This window comes from Tachypleus tridentatus, chromosome 11 (assembly GCF_004210375.1).
Source record: "Tachypleus tridentatus isolate NWPU-2018 chromosome 11, ASM421037v1, whole genome shotgun sequence".
Lineage (NCBI taxonomy): Eukaryota > Metazoa > Arthropoda > Merostomata > Xiphosura > Limulidae > Tachypleus > Tachypleus tridentatus.
In genome coordinates, this window is record NC_134835.1 from 75,428,608 (window position 1) to 75,448,138 (window position 19,531).

The 19,531-nt window shown below is 33.4% G+C and overlaps 2 protein-coding genes across 3 annotated transcripts in view; both read left to right on the top strand.

The window, feature by feature from the left end:
• Window positions 1-19,531, top strand: part of LOC143232493 (spondin-1-like) — a 481,016-nt gene that overhangs the window by 273,834 nt on the left and 187,651 nt on the right. The gene's annotated exons all lie outside the window — the stretch shown is intronic.
• LOC143232490 (phosphonoacetaldehyde hydrolase-like) overlaps window positions 1-19,531 on the top strand; it is a 41,918-nt gene that overhangs the window by 854 nt on the left and 21,533 nt on the right. Inside the window, exons 1-3 of one of the 2 annotated variants that reach the window (XM_076468035.1) lie at window positions 13,579-13,726; window positions 16,289-16,372; window positions 19,025-19,143. In XM_076468035.1, the coding sequence (XP_076324150.1) occupies window positions 13,717-13,726; window positions 16,289-16,372; window positions 19,025-19,143 (213 nt within the window). In that variant the 5' untranslated portion in view covers window positions 13,579-13,716. Of the gene's footprint in view, window positions 1-13,578; window positions 13,727-16,288; window positions 16,373-19,024; window positions 19,144-19,531 lie in introns of those variants that run through there. The other variant, XM_076468034.1, reaches the window with a different exon arrangement.

Sequence of the window (19,531 nt, forward strand, 5' to 3'; positions counted from 1 at the left end):
ATTTTATTATTATAATCTGAAATTAGGTAGCTGTTTCTAGGTCTGTTCTTAAAATTTGTGTCACTCGATCTAGAGTTCTGATATATCCCTAAATAAATTTAAAAAAAAATCCAATTTATGTGTGAGGTTTGATTACTGAACTATTATTAATGTTAATTAACTTAAGTCTAAATCCTATCGCTGTCAGACTAAGCAGAAGATTACATTACAGAAAAAAATAATATTTTTTTAAAACTTATTATTATTAACGTACTTTGTTACAAGGTTAACAATATAAAATTATTTAATCACTGAAACTTTGAAGTTATTTGGAATTTCAAATTCAAGCTAATATAAGAATCAGAGGTTTGGGTGTGCAAATTTCTTGAAATGTGGAAAATTGTCAAAATTCAGTAAATCATCTAAATGATAAAATGTTCCAGTATTTAGTATGATTGTAAAATGCCATGTACAAAAATGGCAATATTTTAATATAGTAAATGTATTTACACTGTATAATTATACTTGTCAAAAGTACATTAACAAGTTGATACTCATCAAGTTAAGCAAAAAAAATTGGACTGAAAAGATTCATTTTTGAAATTAATATTTTTTTTCTGCTTTTGTCATATTTGAATTGGTACTTAAAATTAATATATTATTCTTTTAGAGTGTGAATAAATTATTTGTTATAAGTAGAAAGGTTTACACTTTAGATTGTAAAACTTTAAAAACTTTGCATATTAATGGAGAATTTTGCTTTGTTCATGAATATAAAAAATCAAGATGATGGAAAACCATTCAGCTAATGAGATCACACACTGTTTATAACTAAAACAAGTTATCAGAACATCAGTACATAATTAAATGTAGCTCTTACAAGTATATTTGACTGACACTAAATCCATTTTATCTATAGTTTTAAAGATTACTCATAGTCCATATTATCTCCAGGCCAATTCAACATTAAAATAGTAGAGACTATTTATTTTCTTTTAGCTAAAACAAATGATTAAATAATTAAATGTAGCTCTTACATGTCTACTTGTCCAAAAGCTAATTTGTTTTAATTGTGGCTATACATATTTAATTGTTCTATACAATTTAAAGAGTGCTCTCAGCCCATATCATTTGCAGGACATTTCACAAGTTTATTATTGAAGAACAAGCTACTGCTTTTTCAGAACGTGCAGTGAAAATATATTGTCCAATTATTTGTATTTATATTTTTGGTCTTCTAATTTTACAACCCAAATGAATGAAATTACTTTTAAGTCTTGAATATTATATGGAAAACATTTCCAAAATCATGAGCTTTCTGTCTCATCTGTATTTCCTTTAACTAATTTATTTGTAAATTATTATGATTATTATTTGCTCTTTTCAAATATAGAGTAGAAGGATTTTGCAAGAATCTTGCAAAAATCTGTAACTTTTTTTTTTCTCCATTGTATTAATATTCTTCTCTTGCCCTTTCTAAAATATATATAAATTTCAAATAAATAAAGAATGAAATATTTTTGTTGTTTGAAATAGAAATTGGAGGTTGTTTTAAATAGGGTAGAAGTGTTTGAAAAGGGAAATGGTAAATTGCAGGCAGTGGAAGCAGGACTGAATTGACAAAATTAATGTTTTGTATGCAAGATATCCAAGGGCTGGTGGAGTCTTTTGGGAAGTTGGAAGCAGTAATAATAGATCTGGTGGTGATAGATTTAATTATAAAGAGTAAACTTGGGTAAAGAACAGATTTCAGCCTTTAGTTTGTGAAGATGATGAACTTGATGTAAGAATGACAAAGGGGTTTGATAGGGATTGAAAAGAAAAATACAACTTAGGATGTTATTGTTATAGGAGATTCTCTAGTACATCACATGGATAGACAGTCTAAGAAAAAAAGGAATAGATTATGCTATCAAGGAACTGACAGAGCATGTAAGGGTTAAGGAGATAGGAGCTAATTGTTAAGTATAATGCTTTAATAAATACATTCAAAGAAAGAACCATAGTAACTTAATTCTGTTAGAGATACTGCCAAGAGTTAACTATGGGGATGAAATTATAAGTGTCAATAGGGAAAAGGATTAGGCTTAGGTTAACATATAAGGAAGAGTAAGTGGCTAGTTGGATATATGGGATCAGTTCAATTGGAAAAGAGAACTTTATGGAATGGAGTGTTTACATTTAAATAGGGTAGGGGCTAGCTTAGCTTGTTTGTAAGGACTATTAATTCAACCATAAAGGCAAATCTTAAACGAGGATTAAACAGTAGGGAGGGACAGAATAATGAGAGAAAGATATATAGAGAGGTTTGGAGTAAGAAAAGGATACAGAGTTAGTTTTAATGGTAGGCTAAACTGTTATTATTGTAATGCTAGAAGGATAAGAAATAAAATGATTTACTTTATAGCACTGGTCAGAACAAAGGATTTTGATATAATGTGAATAACTGAAACCTGATTAACTTTAGATACATATTATGAAAGAAGTTTCTTTGAACTACAGGGTTATAGGTTGTTTAATCAGGATGGAGTAGTAGAAGGAAAGGAGGAGGAAGTGATTTTACATGTAAGATGTGAATTACATCCTGTTGAAGTTGAATATATACAAAACTAACAATGGGTTGAATTTATTTGGTTTATGTTAGTGATTATAAGGGGAGAATTTGTTACAGACTACTAGATGAACTGGTGAAATTAATGAGAAACTATAGAAATAAATTATTCAACTGAATAAACTGAATATTTGAGAATAACTGAATAAATATAAAGTAGCTTTCCTCTTAGCAGGTTTCCTAATCAATTATTGAAATAAACATCCTAAACAAAGTCTAAAAACCTACCTCTCTCATGATTTGACTTTAATATTTTCCTATCTATATACCTGAAATTAAAATTTCCTACAATTATAACCTCAGGTATATAGATTGGAAAATATTAATGTCAAATCATGAGAGAGGTAGGTTTTTAGACTTTGTTTAGGATGTTTATTTCAATAATTGATTAGGAAACCTGCTAAGAGGAAAGCTACTTTATATTTATTCAGTTATTCTCAAATTCTTATAAAAAAATGGTTGATAAGGTAGAAGTTTGGGAACATCTGGTACAAGTAATCATTGGTCAATTAAATTTTGTTTTGTCTGCACATGGGGATGAGGAATAACAAGATTTGGTTCACAATTTAAGAGAGATTTTTTATAAAGAGATGAGACAAGAATTATATACTGTGAATTGGATAGATACTGGTCAAATATAGGAAATTCTTGAAATTAAATACTGTATGAAACAATGTATGAAAAACAAATTTCTGAAAATGTAAAAATAAATAGTATGGATTACTTCAATTATTTTAAGTATAAGCAAAGTGTTAAGATGATAATAGAACCTTTGAAGGATGATATTAGAAGTCATATATCAGATGATTATGGAATAGCTGAATTATTGAATTCTGCTTTTCAATAGTTTTTGTAATGAAGATTTATGCAGTATCCCTAAATCTGAACACTTGCAGATAGAAACAAGTTTGAACAAGATGATCACGTTAATCATGAAATCAAGAAAAAATTGTGAAGATTAAAAAAGGATAAAGCCAGATAATATTTACCCAACAGTTTTGAAAGAAGTTGAGAATTTGATATGTGAGCTAAATGCTATTACTTTTTCAAAGTCCATGAATAATGGTCAGGTGCTAGAAGAGTGGTAATTGGCTCATATTACTATTCTTTTCAAGATAGGAAATGCAAATGGTCCCAGCAATTAGAGATCTGTTGGTCTTGCATCAGTAGTGGGAAAGGTTTTTGAAATTCTGATAAAAGATGTTATGTAAAGTCATTTAACAAAATATAGAATTTTGTTGGATTGCATTACTTCATTAAGAGAAAATTTCATCTTATTAATATTTTGACATTATATGAAGGGATTAATGTTGATGTAAGTGAGGGTACATGTGTGGATGTAGTTAGTGTACTTGGAGTTTTAGAATGCATTTGAAAACTTACTGCATAAAAAAGCATGTTAAAAAGTTATTTCTGTAGGTGTGGAGGATGAGTTGGTTCATTCAACAGAAAACTTGCTATGCAGAAGAAAGCAGAAGGTTGTTGTAAATGGAGTTCAATCAAATTGGATTAAAGTGATGAATGCCCTCCACACAACTCAGTGTTAGGACCTTTGTTTGTTGATTTACATCACTGACTTAGGTAGATGAATTATAAATAATTTATTTAAACTTTTTGATGACATTAAATATATGAGTGTTGCTAGCTGTGAGAAAAATGATACTGCCTTATAAAAGGATTTGGTGAGTTGGGAAAAATAAATGGCAGATGGCTTTTGTTAGTAATAAATGCAAGGTAATGTATATAGGATACCACAGTTTGAATTATAAGTATAATTGTGATGGGAATAACTTTAACAGTGCTCTGGAAGGAAATATTCTTGATGTTCTGGTTCATCAGTCTTTTAAACCATCATTGTGTTGTTAATGGCAGGGCAAATAGGATTTCAGGTTATATTAACAGAAATATTGAAAACATATCTAACAAGGTTTTAATGTCATTGTATTGATTGTTGGTTAGGCCACAGTTTGATTACTGTATTCAGTCTTGGATTCTTTACCCCAGTAAAGACATTGAAAAGTTGGAAGAGGCTCAGAGGAGGGCTACTAGTATGATACCTGTGTTATTATATGAGGAAAATGTTTACTCTTGAAGAAAAGAAGAGTGAGAGGAGATATGTTTGAGGCATTAAATAATGTTAATGGAAATGATAGTGTTAATGTATCATCATTTTTATATTTAGTAATGAGAGCAATGAGTTCTGATATAATACTTTACCTCTTTTCACATATCTTTTTCTAGATTTGTGTTGCTTTATATATGTTTCCACCTATTTTTACTTAATACCAAATGAACATGTAAAAACTATCCACCAATAACATTGCAACAGATCATGGGCTTTGGGCAGCCTTTTGCTTTTCCCTGCTCCCATTACATTTTTCCCCTCCCATCCTTTCCCTTCTATTCTGCTCCTTTTTGCCTGATTTTTAGCCTTGTCTGATCCCTCTAACTAATTACAATTTCAGTGTGGCTTTTCATGCCACTACCCTTCCTTCCTTTGAGTCTCTGCTCACTGCTCCCTCAAGACATATTTCTTTTTCTTCTTCACATATAGTCATTGTTGGTCCATTTTCTTTGCTGTCAATGTCTCTTATATCCTTTATATTCATATCTATGTTCTACTTTATCTTGATCGTAGATTTTTCTTCATGATGTCAGCAGCACAGGAAGGAAACATCACCATTCCAACTCTGATTGTCTTCTTCATCCATTACATTGATATGTTGCTCATGATGCTTCCTTTGTAGATACCATTCCTGTCTTTTTATACCATGGAATATTTCCTCTTCCTGTGATCTTTCTCTTATCACCCTTACCAGATGGATTCATCAGTTATTTGTCTTGCTTTTATGTTGTTATCTGAGTTTCCTCGTCACATTTCTTTCTACCAGATATGTCATTTCACATTTTATTCTGGCTGTTCATCTCCATTGTTTATTAGAAGAGATTGTATAGACTGGCATGTGGATCTTACATCACAAAAATTTAGCTCCCTACCTACATAATTTTTGCCATTTTCTCCTCATCTGGTTGTCTCTTGCTGCCCATCACCATTCTTCTTACTTCATTTTGACTCTGAAAGAGAATATTATTCTTTTTATTTATTTCCTTTTCAGTGGTCCTTTCTCCTTTTGTGGATATTGCTCTGTGGTGAGTGGTGTCTGTCAGGCATATTTAAATGTAAATCTGCACCATATGGTTGCATATGTCTGTAACATTTCACAAAAAAGATAGAGTATGCCAACAGATCACTGAAGGTTGCCTTGTGGTATCTTGCTTCTTAATTCACCTGCACTAGACCATACCAATCCACGGAGTATTGTGAGTGGTGTTGAATCACTGTCCATTCATTTGGTCCTTTTTGTATCTTTCAAATACACTGGAATCACCTGCTTTCAAAGTAGGGCTTGCATCATCACCTGTTGCACTATCTTATGGTGTGGTGCTCATTCAGACTTCCCACTACTTTGTTCCCTCTTCTCTCTTTCAGTGTAATTTGGGAATCCTTGCCACTTATTTACTAGCTGCTAGGGTGGTATACCATGGAGACTTCATCCTGAATGTAACCCATTCCACTCAGGCAAGAGCAAAGTGTGGTGATCTGTTGGTTTAGATGGTGAATACTCTCCTTCTACCACAGACTAGAAGAAACCAGATGTTCTCTGGTTTTGGACTGAATAAATCCATCACTTGAATTTCATCCTTCTAGATGGTCTTCCCCATCCTTTTGCTATCTGAACGTCTGTTCATAGACTGTCTGTGTTGGATTGGTACATGACCAGACAAAGTAAGTCCTCACACATGTAGTTGTTAGGGACTCTCTTCCTACTGTGGATCAGATGATAAATTCCTGATGTTGTCTGGGTTTGAACTGGAGTTGAACTACCATGCTTGCATGCTCCCTTCCTTACATATCTAAATGTTTAGTTCCCAGGAGGTCTAGTGTTGGTTGTGTATTGGGTATGCATAAGTATACTCTATCTGGATTGTCATAACTGGAGCTGTTTTGTTCTTCCCCATCCTGATAAAAACAAATTCTAAGTGTCTCCTTATTTTGAACTAGAGTTGATCACCAATTACAGTGGAGCGCCTTTAAGCCACGGTATTTGGGGGGTTAACCTGCTTAACCGCGGCTTAGGTGGTCCACAGTTTAAACCTTTGTGAGTGAAAAGCCGAAGTCGCCAACAGCTCCGCTTCTCTGCTTGTGCTTGAATAACTGGTCCAGATATGGGAATTCCATTGTTTCTGGCTTCACAAAATGCATTGAACGTTGCCTTGTCTAACTCAGGATCTTGTGCTGTTCTAGCTCTCTTGCGTTTCAAACCACCCTCATCAAGTTCATCATGAAATGCTCTTAATTTATTCTCATCTTTAATCCACCCACACAATGTAGACTCAGGTATGCCTAACTCTCTACTAACTTTCGCGCGAGTTTCGCCGTTTCGTATTCTTTCTATGACATTCAACTTTTGCTGAAGTCATACGATGTATGTTTGGTACTCATGGGGTAGGAATTTGTCAATATGATATGCTCACTATTAATTCAGAAACTGAAGTGATTTCTATCGGGTTTGTGGCCAATATTTATACAATTCCATAAAAATATCGGATTATCGAATTAAAAATAATACTTTAATTATTGATCACTTTTTTCATGGATTTACCACGGATTAACTTTAATGTATGTAGAGGTGTGATTCGGTAACAATGGCGGCCTCCATAAAGCTGACATAGAGAGCGGATAAGGTAGATTAACGGTCGATTTCTATTGTAATATATTTTATTTATTTCCCAAATTAGAGCAAATCCTTTTTTAGATATCCCCTTGCCGCTGTGGCATGTCTTGTGAGCGAGGATTATCGCGGCCCACCCCTAATTTAAGAACGTGTAAAAACGCGGCTTAAGCGATTTCGCGGTTTACAGGTCCGTGGCTTATTGGTGCTCCACTGTATTATCTGATGCATTCTAGCCACTTTACAGCTTCTGGTGCATCTAATTATGGATTGAATGCATGTTTTTTTTTTCCACCCAGTTTAGCAGTGCATGCTTTACAACAATCAAAGAATTCTGGGTACAGATGAGACACAGTCTCCCATGGTTGCAACTTTGTATTGGGGTATCACACTTCATGGTTTTTTTTTTTGAGCACCTTCCAAAGAGTGATTACCTTGGTAATTTTTGTACCAGTCCCTTCGCTACTGCAATGTGGGATTCCAGTTATGTGAGCAGTAGTAAATTATCATATCAAAAGTTAACATTTTCTTACACTGAAAGTGTATTTGCAAAATATACCCCCTTTTACACTTTCCACCAGTCCTTCTCACTTCCAGTGTGTGTTTTATGCTAATCTGAAAGTAATGTTAGTATTCTACAGTATAGATGGTATCGGCTTCACTAGGAGGGTATGTCACTCCTATTGATGGAGGGTTGTTGCTAGTTTATTTACATGCTACACTGCAGTTATACCATGTAAAATTATCTGGGGGGTAGGTTAGAGCATCAAGACTAGCAATGAGCAACAACTGTGCATATAGAATGCAGCAAAAGTTGAGAAAAGGTTTTGTTTGAGAGAAGGTAAATACCTATCAGAAGGGCCTGACATGTCTGGTGATTAGGGCACTTGACTTGCAATCTGAGGGTTGCTGGTTTGAAACCTCATTTCATTAAACATGCTAGTCTTTTCAGGCATGGTGCCATTATTAATGTGATTGTCAATTCTACTATTTGTTAATAAAAGAGTAGCCCATGAGTTGGCAGTGGGTGGTGACAAATAGTTTACTTCCCTCTTGTCTTGCACTGTTAAAGTAGGTATGGTGGGGCAGATAGCCCTGTGAGACAATATTAGATAGTCTTATTTGGTTGCTTGTTTGTCTAGTAAACCATTCCCTCTCTGATAACCATTTATCTTCCTGCATCTGCCCATGTTTTACCAGTTCTTACCACATTTTGTCATGTTTCTTGATGTCAGATTTATTGTCTTCAGTAGTTCTGATAACTGTCAGTTTCTGGATCATTAGGGTGCATTTGGCCAAATTTGTTCCCCTTTAGAGGGAATTCACTACTGATCCTTATGGATCCAAGTTTTGTGAGAAGAACTTTCCACCAATTTTTCTTTCCCTGCACTCATGTTTCCTGTTTTAATATTGTTTTTACAGTTGTGTGACCCTAAAAGTCCATATCTATTTGAGGCTAAAAAGAATGTTTTTATCACAGAAAGCTTTTGAGCTTATCAACCAGCCTTCCTCAGCTTTTTATTTCATCTCTAAGAAAACCGGAGACTGGTGTTCTGTGATTGATTATCCTTCTTCAACAAATATTTGAAACTTCCCTTGCCTTATCATGGAGTTCTTTCTCTCACTAATGTGAGCTTTTCTCCAGGACTGTGTAAGACTAAGATAGATGTCTTAAAAGCTTATCTCCATATTTCTAATCAGTCCAGACACTATCTTTGATTTTTTCACTGTGGGTTGTGTGTTTGTTTTGTGCCTTACTATTCAGTCATGTTTTTGTACTTGTTGAATGGTTAAAGCCTTTAGTGAACTTCTGTATACCTGAGACTTGTGTTTACACCAGTATGTTGGTAACTGGTTTCAGTTAGTTCATTCTGAACTTGAGTCTTTTGAACAAGTACATCTGCTACTGACAGAAGCAGCTCATGTTGATTGGATTCTCAGTTTGGAAAAGTCTTTTCTTTTGCATACCTAATATTTTATTAACTTGGGTTCACACACAACAAATTCATCTCCTTTTATGTCATGTTTTGTATGCTTTCAACCTCATGGCAGATCACCTTTCCAGACCCATTAAATTTTATTTCTTGAAGTGGTATCTTGACTGTTAGGGTTTCAGGTGGCTATGCTATTGTTGGGTTACTTCTCACCTATATGCTTTTGTCACTTTTGTCAAGAAGTCCCCTCTTTTATGGTATCTGGTTTCTCATGTTCAGGCCTTGAATATAGATGCTTTCAGTTAAGACAGGACCAACTGGTATCACTATCCGTCCATCTGACTCCTTCACTGGTTATTTCAGTCATTCTTGGTACTTTATGTCAGGCCCTTCTAATTGTTTCTTACAAAAAAAACGTGGTTTCTTTTTATTGTATATCTCCAGACAACACCCCTATTTCCTCTTCTCACTTCATCTGTATTTTGTCAATATCAGTCACGAGTCCTACATCCAACCATTGACACTGTCCAACTTAACTCCTGGCATTTATCAGATTTGTCACAAGATGTTCCAGATTGGTTAGGTTTGTCACCATCTCCCTTTTAGTTCAGACTATTCGACCTTCCTCTCTTGAGATTTATCAACATCAGTGGATTGTCTTTTGTCATTGGTCTTTGAGTTGGAGTTTTATCCCTTGTCAGTCTATGGTTCCTCATATTAAGGATTTCCTTACCTGGCTGTTCAGTGATTGGGTATCATTGGTCTGATGTTTGTGCAATTGAAGTTTCACCTACTCTTTTCTATGCCATATATATTCTCTTTTATCCGGTTTGATATTTCCTACCTGAAACTTTGGTGGCTTATGAGAGATATTCTTCCTTCTCAACAATTTCACTTCCATCCATTTTACATCTTCAAGGGCAGTCTGATTCAAAGAGACGTCTTTATCACATTCAGGCTTTTTGTTGTTACATTGTTTCCTGTTCCTGTCTCTTCACTTTTCATATCCTGGCAGTAATTCTCTGTACGTGACTTTTCTCTTTTTACCCTTACAAGTGGGTTTAAAACTGATTCATTTAGAGTATTCCTTCTTGTCTCCTTTTTCCAAAAATCTGTTTCAGGTTTAGTCACATCATATAAAGCACCTTACCTTTTCCCTAGCATCTCACCTCTTTTGTCCATTTGAGGAACTTCTTCAGTCAGGCATGTGGGCTACACCACGTATGCTTATCACCCACTATCTTCATTGGGTGGCTGTTTATTCTTTGTTGGGTTACTGCCTTCCACCTGTCACCATCTGTTAAACGTTGGTGGGGCTGTGACTTGATAAATCATTCTTTCTCTATATTTTTCTTCCTTACAGTGGCATGTCTCATTTACTTTAGGATCCAGCTCAGTGGTGAGCATTTTCTGTCCAGGTTTGCTTTCTGTTTCTCAAGCCTACATTGTACAGCCAACATTTCGTTGGTCTTATGAAAGTATACCAGTAATGCATAATTTAGAGATGGGGTGTTCCACAAGATTGCTAGGTTTTCCTTATTATATATCTGCTTCTTAAGTATGTCATTTCTGGACTTTGTTGACCCATGGACTTAAGGGGCATAAGGGGATAACTGCCCATCCTTGCCATATCTCTGATTGAATAAATCAGGAACAGTCTGCTTTTCAAAATAGGGTTTTCATGGCCACCTGTTACATGAAATTTGGGAATGGCATTCCTCCTGACTGTCCACCTCATTTTGTAGAACATGGGATTCCTTGCCACTTTTTGTTCTGAGTTGCTGGAGTGATGGATCATGGATGAGTCATCTGGAATGTGATTACTTACATTCAGTAGAGAGTAGAGAAGTGGTATTCTCTTGGTGCTGATGGTGTTCACTCTTCCATTCATGTGCTCTACCTCTGTATTATGGGTCTTGTAGATTGATGTTGTGTCTAGTTTCTGTGCAGTTTTATCATAAGGGTGAGGTTGCATTTCTTTTATAGAGGCAATCCACTTCTGTGTGGCCTTACCCAGGAAGTGGTGTTGTACATATTTCGCACATAGGCACTCCACTTCTGTTCTGTATGTCTTGGAGGTTGATGTTGCATCCAGCTTCTGTGTGATTCTACCAGGAGGATAAGATTGTCTGTCTTTTACAGTAGAAATCCATTTCTGTGTGATGGGACCTCCAGCTTTTGTGCAGTTCTATACAGAGGAATGATGTAGATTTGAAGTAGATCCATCACATTACAGTTCACTCATTTGATTGGAATCCCTTGAACTACCATCACCTGGATTCTTGTTCCAGTGAGTGGCTTTCAGTTAGAGCTGGACCAATCGTTATAATTACTCACATGTATTGGCTGTTTGCTCTTCAGTTTAGTTATCTTACCTCATCACCTCCACTTCTATGCAGTGGGTCCCAGAGATTTGTTACATGCAAGTGTGCTTTAGTTTCTGTGCAGTAATGTCTGGACGATCATGTTCAGGTAAAGGTTCTCTCTCTCATGCCCTACCTCAAGAGAGTTTTTACTACCTGAGGCTGATGTTGGCAGTGGGGTCATTCTGATTAAGTTTAGTTTGATGACACTGGCACATTCTCTTATGCCATCATTTGGATGTTTGGTTTCCAGATGTATTGGATTTGCACACATGAGCCCTGTTTTATGGCTTTTCCTCCTACTTTGGCTTGGAAGTTGTGTTCTTGATCGCTGTTTAGGTTTAGACTGGAACTTACTGGTTACATACAACCTGTCATACCCTAACTACTCTACACTTTGGAGCACATTCATTCTTGTGTTCCTTATGTCCAGTCTCCAGATAGTTCTTTTAGAGTCTTTCTTTACAGGGATTGAGATTTTGGTGTAGTGTTGTTCAGATTCAAACTCATCTGTTTTTCCCTTTTGGTTGTGCTCCTCTCATTTTCTTCCAGTGTATGTGACACTTATTTCCACACTGGATGCAGAGTTTACTGGTAGAGAAGTAGCGAAGTCTCCCAAGCATGTTCCTCTCCTAACAGGGATTAGACTTCATGGATGTTTTCCAAATGCTTTTGAAGGATACTTCTTTTTATCTTTTGCACTGACCTTTCCATCTATTCAGTGTGGGACTCTAGCTATATGCATAAGTAGAGGTAAGATACTGTGGCAGAAGTTATTATTTTCCTGCACTAAAATATATTTTCCTCCTTTCATCCTTTCTTCCCACTAAAATCTAATGCTTTATTTTCTGTCTAATATTGAAATGTTAGTTTAGTAGAATTGATTAAAGGGAGTGACATATCAGGAGGGTGTGTCACAAACCTGTTGATGAAGGGTTGTTGGATCATTATTTACATATAAAATGCACTGAATCACATTCATCATGGGGCATGTGGGAGTTCAGTCCTTGTGCTGCTCAAAAAATATATTCATATAGAGACAGCACTGAACAAGAATAGCTATACATGTGCATGGAGTTAAGTACATGTAAAAATATATGTTCAGTATAAGAAAATAACTTTAGGCTAAAGAATAATATTGTAGCTTTCTATAAGACTGTCTGTGCTGAGTTCTCATTTAGAGCATGTACTATGTACAGTTTTGGGAGGAATATAAAAACATACTGAAATGTGTTTAGGAAAGAGTTACTGTAATAATATTTGACTGACTTAATGTAACCATTTTGTGCTTGTTATAGTTTTCTTGCTACAACATTTAAATTAGTAAGCATATGTCAACAAAATTTGGTAGAGTATCAGTAAACATTACAATGCTTTTATATGCCAAATATTATATATATATTTTTATTATTATTAAGTCTTGAAGTTTGTCAAGCAGTTTTCCTATGCCTTTTTTCTTTTTGCATGTTGCCTATTCAAAGATATGTTACTTTTACTGACAAATCTCTTTATGGGTTTGGCAATTTGACCAATCTTGTAACCAGATTAAAAAATTAAGAAATAAATATAAATTATGCTTTTTAAATTCTAGAATGACTACAGATTATAACATGAAAACATAAATGTTTAGACTAAATAGCTTAAATCTCATAACATTATACAGTAATATATATATTATTTTTATTATATTAACCTTTTAGCCTAATCTGGCTAACGTTATGGAAGTTGCAATGACTCAGAGTATGTGCACTAATGTTATTGAATCTACATGGACGATGTAAAAATGAAATATTTTTTTTTTAAGGTTTATGTATACATTTGAATAACCAAAAATTTATAAATTACTACATCAATAAAATAGAATTCAATTATAATTTATCCAGGTTAGTAACTAAGCCATATTTGGGTCTAATATATTATGAAATTTCAAACAGACTAAAGACTCGACTTACCAGCATGAAGATTTGTCTCTAGAGAAAGAGGTGACACTGATGCACTTTAAAATGGCTGAGAAAGCCACTAGGGTACATTCTGAACTTTTGGTTGGTCACTCACATGTCATATAGAGAAGTGTGTATAAGGGAGGGTTTTCAAAAATGTACAGAGGTAAGCAGGGTTATTGTTTTTGATTCAGTACATAAGTGATATCTCAGCAAATAGAAAAGATAAGACATTCTTATTTTATAAAATAAACTTTGTATTTTGACATTGCAAACATTTAATTTGAACCAGTGCTGCATTCAGCCTACAAAGTGATATGCAAAAAATTGATGTATAATGTATAATAGTGAAATTTGAAATATACTTTATAATATGTTACCAACTTAGACATAACTTCATAAAGTAATACATCAATAAAATTTTGAATGCAAGTCAATAAATACGATGACATGGCCTTTGACCCATGACCTCTGTAAAGGGTTAAAGTAGTTAAGCTGATAGAAAGAGAGACTTTGTAATTCATATTTGTTCTCTAGAGCATTTAAAGACTAGAGATAAGTTTCCTTTGGCGATGTTGTTGAAAAGTGTTTGAGACATTGATAATTTGCTTATGTGTGGTCTATTTCACTGAATAAAATGAAAAATTTGGAAATGTATATCTATATATTTTGAGTAGTGATTATATGTTTAGAATTCTTGACTCAATCTTACATTGTTCTATAGCAAAGAAATGTTTTAGTTATAGATTGGTGGAATAATAAATTACAGTATGTCAAAGAGTTTTTTGTTACATATTTCTTACAAGCAGAAAACAAATCACTACATCCAATCTTATACCTCAAAATGTTCACTGACTTCTTTAATAAACTACTGTAAAGTTAAGACTTCTGCCATTCTAGATAATAATTTGTTCCACAGATTTGCCACACCAGTGAAGAAAGAAATTGTAGTGTTAGTCAGAATTATTTCAGATACCTGTTGTTTAAGTACATTATGAAATAGAATGTATTTACTGTATTTTTCATTTTACTGCTTTAACTAGTTGTTTTGATAAATGGATGGATAATTGGCTAATATTCCTGAGAAAGCAAGTTTTCCTTAATGCAGATAAATCTGGATAGTCTTAGTGAGTGGGAAGGAACTACAAGTGGTAGTTACAATAATGAGAAGTGTAGAGTATTGCACATGGAGATTATGAACGAAGTTAGTTTTCTTGTTAGAGTAAGAGAACAAAAAGCAAGGTGAAAGAAGGGAATCCAACATTTTGAAGTCACAATCTCTCATCTATGAAAAAGACTAGAACTTCTTAAATAATCTAATTGTGATGCAGGTCTTCATATTTTTATATCTATCCAACAAAATTTAAAATAGTTTAAAATCAGTTCTTTTTTAACCATAATTTTAAGAAAGATATTTATGCATATGAAAAGATGTGTATAAAAAATTATTACTATTATATCTATCCAAATAATTTAAATAAGTTCAAATCACTTTCTTTTTAACACTCCTATGAAAAGACGTTTCTAGTCCTGATTTCTCCAAGCCCGATCCCCTGGCTGTGGTTTCGCTAGATAGTAGATAGGGACAGTGGGAATCTCGTTAATCCATTCATTAATGGATTTAAATGGCAATTTCATTTAAATACAAAATTATTAGCCTAATATTAATAACCTTTCAAGTTGCTCTGGGGCCTATTATACCCCACTTTTTGTAGGAGTGTTAATCATAACCTTAAGAAAGATATTTGTTTCAGAAAAGATGTACATAAAAAGTTATTAGAATGATAGTATTTTTAAAAAGTTTGAGCTAGGAAGAAAGACATGTTTTTGGTGGAGCATAGAAAACTATATAACTGATTCTTGTTTGAAAAACAAGAGTTTAAAATAACTAGATATGTTATAGTTTTTGAATAAAGAAGTTGAAACTACAAATATGACTAATCAGTGTAAGATTAGGATGTCAAATGTCAAATCTAGATGTTTTTTTTAATTATTATAATGTTAGAGCTACAGTCTTATGAAGTGATTTAACTAATGCTATAAATGTATGTTATTAATCTGAATTTGTTTTAAAATGATTAAATGTTTGGATTTGAAAAGCTGACTTTAACTTGAATTATTGATATTTCTGTTTGTACAGGAAGTAAAGTTGTCTTGATGAATTGAAATGTTTCTATCATTTGCTTGTCTTTATTTGTTAATAATGAATTAATGAGAACCCATTTCCCAAAACTGCTGCTAATTTTGACTAACTTGTGCAGATATACCAGCCATCCTGAGATACAGATATACTGAATAACTGTTTTCGTATTACCTTGTATAATTAACCCTAATTATTCTTTATGAGTTTTAAAATAAGCCAAACATTATATCACAAGTATAATAAATTTTATATGCTTTTAAAAAAATTAGTTTTCTGTTGATATATTCACAAATGTATGTAAATCTTTGCTTAATAATTTTGTATACATTTCTGTATTTTTTATGCATACTTATACCCTTATAGAATTGTATTTTACTTAGATCTGAGATTCTTTATGTGTAGCAAGAGAGAAATAAACTTTATAATGTTTTGTATTTCCACTGCATGAGAATGACAGTTATTTTCATTACCATGATGTTTTCTTTGCACTTGTTATGCCTAGCAGTGTTGTTATTTTTCAAAATCTGTTGAAAAATTGTAGATATCACTTAAAGCATTTCATTATAATATTTTCCTTTTTATAAGGAGAAACGTATTATCCACGATCAGAATACAAATCTACACGATGTTACCAAGGCCAAGTGAAAGCAGTTATCTTTGATTGGGCAGGTATGATTATTTGAAACTTGTAATTCTGGTATGACACTACAGAAGGTATAATATTGAAATGAGTGGATGAATGATTGTGACATTGTACTTAATTTTTACTTACAAATCTCGCATTAAAAATGGGTTGGTTCTTTAAAACCAAATTTTTATTGCTCTGCTTGTTGCCATTTATGACTTTTGAATGTTCTACTTTTTTTTACAATTTACATGAACATATTTGATTAAAATTAAACATGATTCTGCAGTGTAAGATTTTTTTGAAGTAAAGTTAAATATTTTTAACCTGACTTAAATGTTACACTTTAAGTTGTGAGAAATCAGTGAAATTGCTTTGCACTCAAACTTAATTGCTCAGCACAGCAAATAATACTTTGCACAAAATATTTAATGCACAGTGTTTTATCTTACATCCTGAATGATGAATTTTACAGTATAGTTTAGTAATTTCCAGTTTATAAATTCAGTGGATAAAATTACCTGTTCTTCAGTGCACCTATGTAGTGTCTCATGTCCACTCACTGATTTCAACATGCAGAATAATATCTATCCAGTTATGTTGTAGATAGCTATCTTTTGGTAATTTTGAGAAGTCAATTTAAGTAGATGTCATTATACATTTTGTATATTAATCAAATCTATTTGCTAATAATGGATTGAAATAATAAATTCCAAAATGGTATTACCTCTTTCTCACCCAAAGTTATATTGACCTGTATGTTTCCTCAAAACATTGCTAAAATTTCCAACAACAACACAAGTATTTCATACTTCTTCACTTTTGCACCATTGCAGTAATGTGCTGATCATGTGATTACTTTCCAACTTTCATTCTGTGCCAACTATATTAGTGCAGTGCAATCTTCACTTTCTTGATTGGAATTTTAGTGTTAGTGTGTGAACGTGAGTTTTAACACATTTCCCATGTGACGACAAGGTTTTACAGTATTTGATTACTATATCAGTTTCAACTTTAAGCTTTGATTTCTTGTGTTAATTGTTTACTATTGTTTTTACTTGTTATATGAGTAATGTTTCTGTTTTTAAATTCTATTTTGTTCACAAGAATTTGAGAGTTAGTATGGTGCAGGTTCAAATTCTGGCTATAAGTAGAATACTAGTCACCAGGTCTCAGGGTCAAAAATGTCTGCAGGGAAGCACAAGCTTTTGGCTGATGGATTTTTCCTTTTATGTTATGATATTGGTGAATAATATAACTATTGTGGAAATTGTCTTTCCACCTGTAACTGTGCCTACATGTAATCTTCTTTATTAGGTTTTTTATTTTTATTTTTGGTTGAATTTCACAGTTTTTCAGATTTATTATTTTTCTGTACTTTGCAGAACTACACATTATAATTTAATGTCAGTTTGTTAGTCCTTTCATTAAGTACATTTAGTTTGTGTCTTTTTGGCAATATTTCATGACAATTTTGTGGTTATGTTAGTTCTCTCTAAAAGTTTTTGTCTTCTGTTTTGCTTCCCCTCTATCCACTTCCCACATCACATTCCATTCTCCTAGGGTTCATACCTTGTCCAGTTATCCTGCTAAATCTGTTTAAGACCTACTACACACAGGAGCTATTCAGATGGTGGTGCCTGTTTGGTTGTCTATTTGTTATCTCCAAAAAGGAGACACCTAGCTTCACTCTGCAGCCTTATCTCTCAGTTTGGTGGGTTTTATGCCCCAATGTCAAATTGTTTTTCTTTGATGTCCATGAAATTTCTGTCTTCCAGTTCTGGGTGCTGCCCTTTGGTATTTCTTAATCTTGAACTTATGCTCTTTTGCACATCATCTTCCTTGCTAGGTCTTTGGACTACCTACTACATGAATGACTGGCTTCTGCTTGCTTCTTCATAAGCTTTTTTAAATTTATATGGTGTTAAATGTTTATACCATGAGCAATTTGAGTGCATTTTACATTGAACAAGAAAAAAGATTGTTCACTATCGTAATTTCTGTACAAAGTAGTGTATATCACTTGGAAATGTGTGGTATACAGATTAATGCTTTCCTCTCAGTGGCACACAGTGTAGTTGTTGTTTACTGAGTGTAGTGTAGGGTTTTTGGAATGCATTAATAGGCAATAATAAGATAATCATCTCTGTGTCACAGCTTCATTATGACATATACTATGCTATGATCTGTTATGGATACATTACAGTTCAAGATGAATTCAAAGCATGTGAAATAAAATTAATTATGTACACAACATGTATATGGCTTAAACCAGCTTAAATATTAAGTTGCATAATGTGCAGGCATTGTTGATGGCTGTGGTTGTACTCAATAAATTCTGGGTGCATTAGTGGATTTTTGCATCTAAAGTTTTGAATCATAAGTATCAACATCTAAATTTGTAAATATGTAGAACATACATATAAGTTAACTTGGAATTGAAAATATCCTGCATTCTGTACTAAAATTGGTTTCAGTTTCAAGATAATTTAACATTTGAATTGAGAAGAATTGGAAGGAATATGAATGAAAACTAAAGAAGTAAAATGTTTATGCTGTGATTTATGTGGACATTCAGGTAATTTATTTGATATCTATTTGATATTCTGTGACTTCTGATCAATAAACAAAGATTATTTTCATAGGTCTTGTTGTGACATGCATAAATATGAAAGTATATTTACTATAATTTTCAGGAACTGTTGTGGATTGTGGTGTTTTGGCTCCTGCACTGACTTTCTGTGAGCTTTTCAAGAATGAAGGTGTTTGTATCACAGAGGAGGAGGCCAGGGGACCAATGGGAACTCACAAGCGTGTAAGCAACAAAGTTTTTATTATGTGTGTTACATCTGTAGGAAGTATGTGATTTGATACATTTTTCTATGCCTAACCTTAAGTTAATGGTTGAAAATTCTGCCCTTCTCCAATTCTCTATTGTATTTTGATCTACATTTTTAACTGATTTATCCTCAAGGTCATTACTTAAGATAACAGATGATGTGTCTTCTGGACATGCTACCACATAGAATCCTTATTACAATTGGTTTTCAGCCATAGTTATTTAGATGGAGCACAAACTTCCATTTCAAAATGTTTATTATGGATTACAGGATTGAGTGTGCTATATTAAATGGATTTTGAATATGCAAATCAACAAGTTACATGAAAACTACAGCTTAAATACATTCACACTGAAAAGGCAT